At 53.2% G+C, this 8924-nt stretch overlaps 1 protein-coding gene across 1 annotated transcript; it reads right to left on the reverse strand.

The window, feature by feature from the left end:
• Nucleotides 1-396: 396 nt before the first annotated feature.
• CEBPA (CCAAT enhancer binding protein alpha) lies at nt 397-3213 on the reverse strand. Its single transcript, XM_042797803.1, has one exon. It carries the CDS (start codon nt 3021-3023, stop codon nt 2046-2048), a length of 978 nt encoding a protein of 325 aa, XP_042653737.1. The 5' UTR covers nt 3024-3213; the 3' UTR covers nt 397-2045.
• Nucleotides 3214-8924: the final 5711 nt, after the last annotated feature.

An 8924-nucleotide genomic window follows, 5' to 3' on the forward strand; every position in this document is an offset into this window, starting at 1 on the left:
GCGTGTCCTCGTCGGCCGGACGCCTCCCTTGTCCCTCCCGGCTGCCCCTCACCGCGTCCCCAGGCCCGCCGGGGACAGGCGGCAGGGCCCTCGCAGGCTGGACGAGCCCCCGGCCCAGCCGCGGCGCGGGTGGAAGGGTGAAGCGAAGGGTGACTCACAGGCACACATCTGACACCACAAGTATTTAGGAAATTGCCGTTCCCTTAAAGGCAACCGTGTATTTATTTCTCTGGGGCGAAAACGAGGGAGTTGTGCTCCACAAAGGCTTTTCGGTCACCGGTCCTGGCAGGGGAAGCGGGTGCCAGCGGGGAGAGGGATGCGTGGTCTGGAGGCAGAGGAGGGCTTTTGCACTCCTGCTGCAGGAAAAGCACTGGAAACATACAGAGAGGCAGATGGTTATGGTAGAATATATGCTGTTTATTTATGAACGTAACCAGGACTTCCGACAAACTTTATATGCTGTTCCCCCCATTCAAAAAAACCCCACCAATGTGTGTGCATATACATACATGTATACATACCCATACACACACACTGCATACACACATGGCACATGCGCGCACACACACACACGCACAGCACTGTGCTCCTTCTGTCACGCTTGCAAACTGCTTCACGTCTCCACCTTGGTCTCCTCTCCTGTCATGACTATTTCAACTGGACGAATTCTTGTGCAGCTACGACATGAGGAAGAAATGTTCTGCGTGGCTACCAGCGCTCCCTGGAAGGGGGCCTGTTTGTTTGTTTATTTTTCTCTCACCCTGGGTGAAGCTCCAGAGTCCAAAGGTGCCACAGCACCAAGGATGAGCCTCCTCACGCTACCGCAGGCGTCCTGCAGCTCCATGGTCTGCGCCCCCCCTGGCACCCCTGCCTTGGGGTGGGGAGGCAGCAGCCAGCCCAGGACAACGTGAAGAAGACAACACATGCTCACACTCATTCACCCACACAAATAATAAAATAACATTGCAGCACAAGGGCATAGTCTCTGTCACCAGATAAGAAAGTCGTGTGATGGCAAGGATCTAAGTAATGCAATAAAAATAAAGTGTAGCTAGTATACACAGAAAGGCTTTCACATTACATGAGGCACAGCTTGGACAGACAGAGACTTGGAGAGGAGCTCAATGTCCTGGAATAAAGCAAAATACACTGAAAGTTCATAGTAAATACCCGCATCAATAGGTATTTATTCATTTGTGCTTCGCCACGTCGTGACATACAGTACAAGACACTACTGCTCTTCCTTTTGATGGAGGGAGCTCACCACTCTCCCTCGCAAGCTGCTGCTCCGTCAGTCCCAGGCTGTTCATCGGCCCCGCAGCGGCAGCAGCCCCTGCCCCGCTCCCAGCCAAGGCAGGGGCCAGGGCTGGGCAGAGGCAGCCCAGCCAGGCTGGGACAGTCCTGGCAGCAGTCCGGCAGCTGCCCCACACCTCAGTGCTCCAAACGGGCATCAGGCACTGCACGTCTCAGCCTCAGCCCTCTTCTCCTCACCAGCCTCCCCGCAGCCGCCCCTGCCTGCTGCACCGCAGGCCAGCGGGGGGGGCCTGTCCAGCACCCCCAGACGCCCCATCACTCAAGCCTGCATGTCCTTCACCCTTTTCCCTCACACTCTGCGAGGCTGGGGGAAACAGAGAGCCCCAGAGCTCTTGCAGCCAGCTTTTAAGGCACATCTGGATCGCTACGTGTACTTTATTACTTTTATTATTACTGTTATTTACCCTGTGTAGACATGTGGGCTTTCTAATTTCTTCCTTCCCCTCACCTTTCTCCTTATAAAACCCACCATGTTTTCAGCTTATTCGTGTGTCATCCCTAAGGCACAAACCCTTTAATACTACAGCTGCCTGGCTTCTTGTATTGGTCGTTAATTTTTTAAAAAACGAAACGAAACAAAAAAAATAAAACAAAAAACCCCCAGCCCCTCCCCTCTCCCCCCCTCAAACAATCTGAGATCGCTGCGCTCTGGAACGCATAGTATCTGTAGGTGAGCGGGAGCAGCCCGGCAGCGGGCGCGGCGGCCCCGCCAGTCCCTGCGCGGCGCGGCGCTAGGCGCAGCTGCCCATGGCCTTCACCAGCGAGCTCTCGGGCAGCTGCCTGAAGATGCCCCGCAGAGTCTCCAGCTCCCGGGTGAGCTGCTCCACCCGCTTGCGCAGCCGCTCGTTGTCGGTGGTGAGCTCCAGCACCTTCTGCTGCGTCTCCACGTTGCGCTGCTTGGCCTTGTCCCGGCTCTTGCGCACCGCGATGTTGTTGCGCTCCCGGCGCACCCGGTACTCGTTGCTGTTCTTGTCCACTGTCTTTTTCGATTTGCTCCGGTGGTCCGCGGGCATCATCTTGAGGGCGCCGGCGGCGGGCAAGCCGCCGGGGGGGTGGGGGTGGTGCGGGTGGTGCGGGCTGGGAACGGGCGTGGGGGGCGGCGTGGGGTGCCCGGGCTGGAGGTGCATGGTGGTCTGGGCGCAGTGGGCGATCTGGTACTGCAGGTGGGACGGGTGCTGCTGCGGAGCGTGGTGGGGGTAGAGGGCCGACAGGGCCGCCGACTTGACCTCCTCCTCCTCGCGGGGCTCCTGCTTAATCACCAGCGGCCGCAAGCCGGGCGCGGCGATGCGCTCGTAGAGCGGGTCGAGCTTGCCGTCCATGTAGCCGGCCACGCAGCCGAAGAGCGGCTGCTGGTGGTGCTGCTGCTGGTGCCCCGGCGCCGAGGCGGCGGCGCCGGCCCCATGCATGCTGTGGAAGTCGAAATCCCCGGCCAGGATGGCCTTGGCTTTCTCCTGCTGCTTGCTGTGCTGGAAGAGGTCGGCCAGGAACTCGTCGTTGAAGGCGGCGGGGTCGATGTAGGCGCTGATGTCGATGGAGTTCTCGTTCTCGCAGATGTCGCCGAGCTCCGCGCCACCCGCAGCAGGTGCCGCCGCCGAGGGAGCCTCTCTGTAGCTGTAAGCGCTGCCGGGCAGGGGAGTCTGGAGCTGGTGGTGCTGGCCGCTGCTCATCGGGGGCCGGGAATCGACCTCGTAGAAGTTGGCTTGCTCCATGAAGCACCTACAGTCTGCCGGGCATGGTGAAGGGCTCCTGCAATCCAGGTTTCGGACGGGGCGGCGGCAGCGGCGGCGGCTCTACCAAGCCCGCGGCACCCCGGCCTTCGGTGGCGAACGGCGGCACGGCACGGCGCGGCGCGGCACGGCACGGCGCGCCCGGAGCCCGTCCCCCGCCCCAGCCCGCCCGAGCCCCGCTCGCTGCCTGCCTGCCCTGTTGCTAGTGGGTTGCCGCGGTCCTGCGTGCCGTATATATACACACCCCCCCCGCGGCAGGGCCGGGGATCGCCCTCTAGTGTCCAACCCCTGCTGGGAACCTTTGACCACCGCGCAGCCGGGTCTTAGCGCCCCGGCCCCGCCGAGCCGCCCGCCCGCCCTCCCCAGGACCCGCCGCGGGCAGAGCGGCCCGCACGCCCTGGGCCCCCGCCGCCCCGAGCTCGGCCCGGCCCCTGAGCGCTGGGCTCTGCCCCCCGATGAGGCTCCGCGCTGGTAAGAGGCCCGGGGAAACGGCGCGGGGGACTTTGCGCCTTCCGTGCCGGGGCAGAGCGGCCAAAGGCGGCCGGTACATTTCCACCGCCCGCTCCCACCCCTGCGCCGAGCGCTCCGACCCAGCGACTCCCCCCGGCCGCGCTACGGAGAAAGTTTCAAAGTTCACCATCACCCGCGCGGACTTGCAACTATTTGGCCAGTCGGGAATATTCGCCCCGCCGTGTTTGCCTGCGGGACGCAAGGCGCCGCTTCACCGGCGGCGGTTACCTGCCGGCAGCGCCCTGTCGCCGGGCGGGCTCGGAGCGGGGCGGGCTGCGCCGCGTCCCACCGCGGCCCGGCTTCACCGGCGGGACCCGCGGGGCTCGCCCGGCCACGGCTGGACCCGCGGAACCCGGTCCCGAGCGGCGCTAGGACCCGTCCGAGGATGGCTCCCGGCGGGCAGGGGCGAAGACCTTGGGGGGCAGCGGCGGCTCCCCGGCTCCGCTCAGCTCGGGGGTGAGCGGCCGGGGGGCCGCGCTCCCCCCTCCCGCGCTTGTTCTTGGTCCGTCAAGCCCGGAGGAGCTGCCCGCCCGGGACGGGACGGGACGGGCCTCCTGCGGGCCAGCGGCCCCGGGGCCGAGAGCCCGGCGCGGTGCGTCCCGGTGCGATGCGGTCCCGGCGCAGACAGCCCCGCGGCTTTCGCCCTACGCTACAAGGGTGGGCTAAACGCGCGGGTCACCCCTCTTGCCCCCCGCACGAATCAAGCAAGTACATTTAATTACAGATTTCCCAAAATGCACACACAGCGATCTCGACCAGTGTCGGGTGCGGACCGACGCCCGGCCTTTCCCGAGATACAGCCGGGCCCCGCTCCCCGCGGCGCGGCAGTAGCCAGGTAACCCGGGCGTGTGCCCGGCCGCCGGCGGCAACCTCCCCGGAGACGCTGTTTGCCTGCCCAGCCTCCGCTTCCTGGCGGCTTCGCGACGGGCGATCGGTGCTCCCGCACCGCGGGACGGGAGAGAAGAGCCGCCCGTCTCGGCCGCCGCGACTCCTCTCCCAGGGCAGCAGGGTAGGATCCTACAGCAGCTCCTGTGTAAAGCCACAGCCCTCCTCGGAGCCCCCGTTTCAAGCTTCAGCTCGGGAGGGGTGAGGATGCGCATAATTTCCATAGCTGCGATCCCTCGCAGTCTGCAGAGCAGAGGTAGCTGTCCTCCCTTGCACACCTCCCGGGCGCGCCTTAGGAAGCCCCACGGGCATTTAGCTCTGCTGGACCAGAAGGTCCCTTTGAAACCGGCATAGAGAGAGAGAGGACAAGTCAAGGCGCTGGAGCAGATACAGGCTTAAAATTGGTACGGGAAGATTTTCAGAGAAAATGATTCAAACAAAGTGATGGCTGGAGAAAAAAAAAAAAAACAACAAAAAAAAAAAAAACAAAAACCCCAAACAAACAAACAAAACAAAACAAAACAAAAAACACCAAACCCCAAACAAACATAAGTGCTGCAATTCTTAGTTCTGGATGTTCTAGTAAAACAGAAACTTGTGACAGGAAATTCTTCGCTTAGAAAGGGTTTGACAGATTCCTTGCAATTAAGAATCATTGACAAAGCCTTAAACAGGGAACAAAATTACAATGTACCAGGAACCCATGGCTTTGTATCGCATGATGCACAGGTGAACCTCTGTTTCACGAAAAAAGGCAAAGCCAGCAGAGTCAGTTGGCTTTTGCACTCTAGTATCCTCTTAGGAGAATGGATTCTGTAATTACAGCAGGGAAACATATTAATTTACAGAATACAGAATATACCTTTTACTTTTCACTATCAACAGAAGAAAAAAAAAAAAAGAGCAATCAATTCTTTTTATATACAGTATTTTCTAAAATTATATGTGTTGGCTTCAACGCAGCGGCAGTGCCACTCAGAGGTGCCTCAGTGGCCCACGGGGAGTTGCAGCACTGTCTAAATAACCAAAACGCTAGTGAGAACTCTGAACAAAGTCATGATATAGAGGAAAAGCCTCAAGTATGTGACAGGAGCGAGTTTTGGATGATTCAGAGCAGAGAGTAAAATGTCCCCAACAGTACCCAACTGTCCAAATTCTGCTTGTTCTATTCAAGTGAACCCGTTCCCAGAAAAGGGACAAACCCAGAGCTGGACTTTTTGCCTGCGGGGAGAAATATCGTCTGGAATAGTAGCTGGTAAGCAGTTTATACTCGGAGTTTTCGAAAGGCCTTATCCGATTCTGAAGTCAGCAGAAACAGGAATAGGCCATGGACATTTAAAATAAAAGGTCAGTGCTGCATAAAACAGCAGAAGCATATAACTAAGTTTGTCATTTAATAACAATACCTACGCCTCTGTAGTCTTAAAACGCTCTCACATTTTATAATCATTCTGAAATTAAGGCCTAACCACATATTAAAAGAAATTCAAAGTAAATCAGAAAGTTTAGGATCAGATTCCATTCCTAATTACTGTAATTAACGAACAAGTCCCCACAACTGAAGGACTGGTTTGCTCAGCATTTTTTTTTTTTACATAGACCCCTTTTATCTAAGTAAAGAACTTTTAAATAATCTCTTTTTACACAAAGACATAAATTCCTGTTCAGATTGTTTTAATATGGCATAAAATGAGTTAGACAAAGAAGGCAGTTCTTCATTTTTTTATTGTCCCTCCTTCTTTGAAGGCAAATGAAATGTTTAGAACCTGATCATCCCTCATACAAGCACAAATGCATATTTCCACATTCATAACAACACTGACTGATACCAAATATTTCAAATCTTATGTCAAGAGAAAGCTTTTGTTCTCATTGCTTCAGTTACATGTGTCAGGGAGTTAATTTAACTAAAAGAGGAAGGATGTGTGTTACATACTATGGATCCATGAAGCAGCGTTGTCAACTCTTGAGGGTGCTATTCTTCCATCTCAAAGCAGATCTGGCTGTCTAGAAGCTAGGGGAGGACAAGGCAAGTGCTACACAATTCAAAACAGCACCAAAAGTAATTTATACAAAGTCAGCTGCACTGGTTTCTGCTAGTAGGGAAGGACACTGAAGAGAAAAACATAATTGTGGAGGCACAGGAGTACCTATCTGCTTTGTATAAGTGAATTTTGTGACTGCTAAGAGTTTTTAATTGCAGTGGAACACTGAAGTCTCTTCATTTCACCTGACCTCATCTCCTGGCTGTTCAGGCCTTTGATTCCCATGGGCTGCAAAACAGGTTACCTGGCTACAGGATCCAGGCTGGCTTTATAGGCTGCATGGGCAGCAGAACGCTCTGCTTGCTGATCCAACAGCTCACCAGTATGTACAGATCACAGCATGCGGTTTCCCCATTAAGAATCAGAGTGCTATTACACATTTATTTTACTACCTTGTTAAACTACAATATTTCATTGCTACTGACAAAGCTCCAAAATGTCCTGTCTGTATGGAAAACTTCTTGGGGTGAATACCAGCATGGCCCAACCTCTCCTTTCTCCCACCTGCAGAAGGAGTGTGGGGGGGAAAGGAGACAGATTTGGCTAGGGTGGGGATGGGCACTGTGGAGCAGAAGGGACAGTACAGCTGTCCTGGGAGTGATAAGGGGACATTATCCTCAGCTGGGTGTAGTGTTGTGCCCAGGTGCACCTGGAGAGTAGGCAGGGATGGGGCAGCAGTAGTTTCCTATGCGAATAAAGAGCTGGCAATCTACCATCTTACTTGTGGTGTAATGAAACACAAACTTCTCCCCTCTCCTGTGTTTTCTGCCCCAGGGAGAGGAAACATGATACTGCACATAAAAGTTGCCACACGTGACAATTTTCAAAGGAAAAGGCTTTATGTGCCGAAGTCTTGGAGGCTGGTAGATCAGTATGCAGCATGGTATGACAAGTCAACCAGGACCTTCCCTTCAGCTGGGAAAGGCAGCTGGTGACTGATTACCATTTTTGATGTGCAGTTTGGTCCAACAACAGATGATTTACATACTTATCATTACAGCTTTTCTCCTTTGGAGAAAACACTGTTTACAACTCCAAGGTGAACCAACTCAGATCCATGCTATCTTCCTCTTCCCTTTTTGTACCACTCCCCTTGTCTTCAGGGTCGCTATGACCATGTCCTCAGCCCTTGTTGTCCTTGTGCTCTACTGACTTCTGGCTCCTCTCCTGAGAGCTCAGTCATTTGCAATTACCAAGCTAGCTGACTGGGAGCGAGCATTTTTTCACTTCCATTTGCCTGATTACAGCTCATCTCCATTTAAATGGTGCTCATAACCCAATCTGTTTCCAACTTGTCACCTGTAATAATGTGCAATCAGTCTGTGAACTTGTAAGTACCTTATGTGTTCACAACTTTTGCATGGTTAATGAGCCACTACATACATAGTTCCTCCCTCATAGTTAGGACCATATGTCACTGACCGTATTCATGGTGTCCAGAATATTCTGAATGCTTTTCAGATACAGGCTTAAGTTCTGTTCCAAGGAACATACAGTTGAAATACCACACACACACAAAAAGTGATGTGATAGTATTGCTCCTCACCTCTCATCGTACTGTTTTCTTCTGCAGTATTAGGCCATCATCTCTGTCTCAAGACTTCCCCGAATGATGTTTACAGTTCTCCTACTGGTATGCATCAGTTATCCCCTTGCTCAATATTTGGCCTATCCACAAATCATCCATTCTCTCTCTAGCCTTTTACCTCAGTCTAAACAATAACCTCCCTTCTTTCCCACCTGAATTTCCTTCCCAATCTTCTGTCTACCTTACAAACTTCAGTGGTTTCTCTCATCATGAATAGTTCATGATCTTTAATTCATTCATAGTTACTTCTCACTGGGAGGTGGAGCAGTGTTGTTCCTCTATTTCACAGCTATAGAGCTGGGAGATGGAATGACTTGTCAAGGCCACACAAGAAATAAGTAGCAAAGCTGAGAATTTAATCTCTCCTATGTCCCAACCTAATATCACAGCCAATGATCATGCAAAAGTTTGACTACTGCTTCCCTACAAATGAAACACTTTATTTTTCATATACTGCCCTGCATTTTTTAAGGGAAAAGTTAAATTAATTTTTACCTTGAAATGAATTTATTTCTGAAGTGAACTGCCAAGAAAATATAATTATTTTCTGTATGATTTTTTCCCTATACCCTAGCCCATGTCTATTGAATTGAAGACTCTTACTGATCTGAGTAGCAACTGCTGCAGACCCTTAGCTGGCATACATATCACATAGCAGAATAGTAACAGGGTAGTTACCATACTCCAAACTCAGTATCCCAACTCTGCTTTTAGGGGCAGAGTGTTCTCAAAATACTCTCTGAAGATTATAATTTAGAATATGACTGGCTACTTCTCATGGCATCATCCAAGATGTAATCCAAAACCAGAGATTTAACTACCTTGTAAATACAGAAAACTGGAACATAGCTTGCA

Source organism: Tyto alba, unplaced genomic scaffold (genome assembly GCF_018691265.1).
Source record: "Tyto alba isolate M040663 unplaced genomic scaffold, T.alba_DEE_v4.0 Super-Scaffold_26, whole genome shotgun sequence".
NCBI lineage: Eukaryota > Metazoa > Chordata > Aves > Strigiformes > Tytonidae > Tyto > Tyto alba.

Excerpts from the sequence above, each read along its gene's own strand:
- CEBPA (XM_042797803.1), bottom strand. The coding sequence starts at position 3,023 with ATGGAGCAAGCCAACTTCTACGAGGTCGATTCCCGGCCCCCGATGAGC.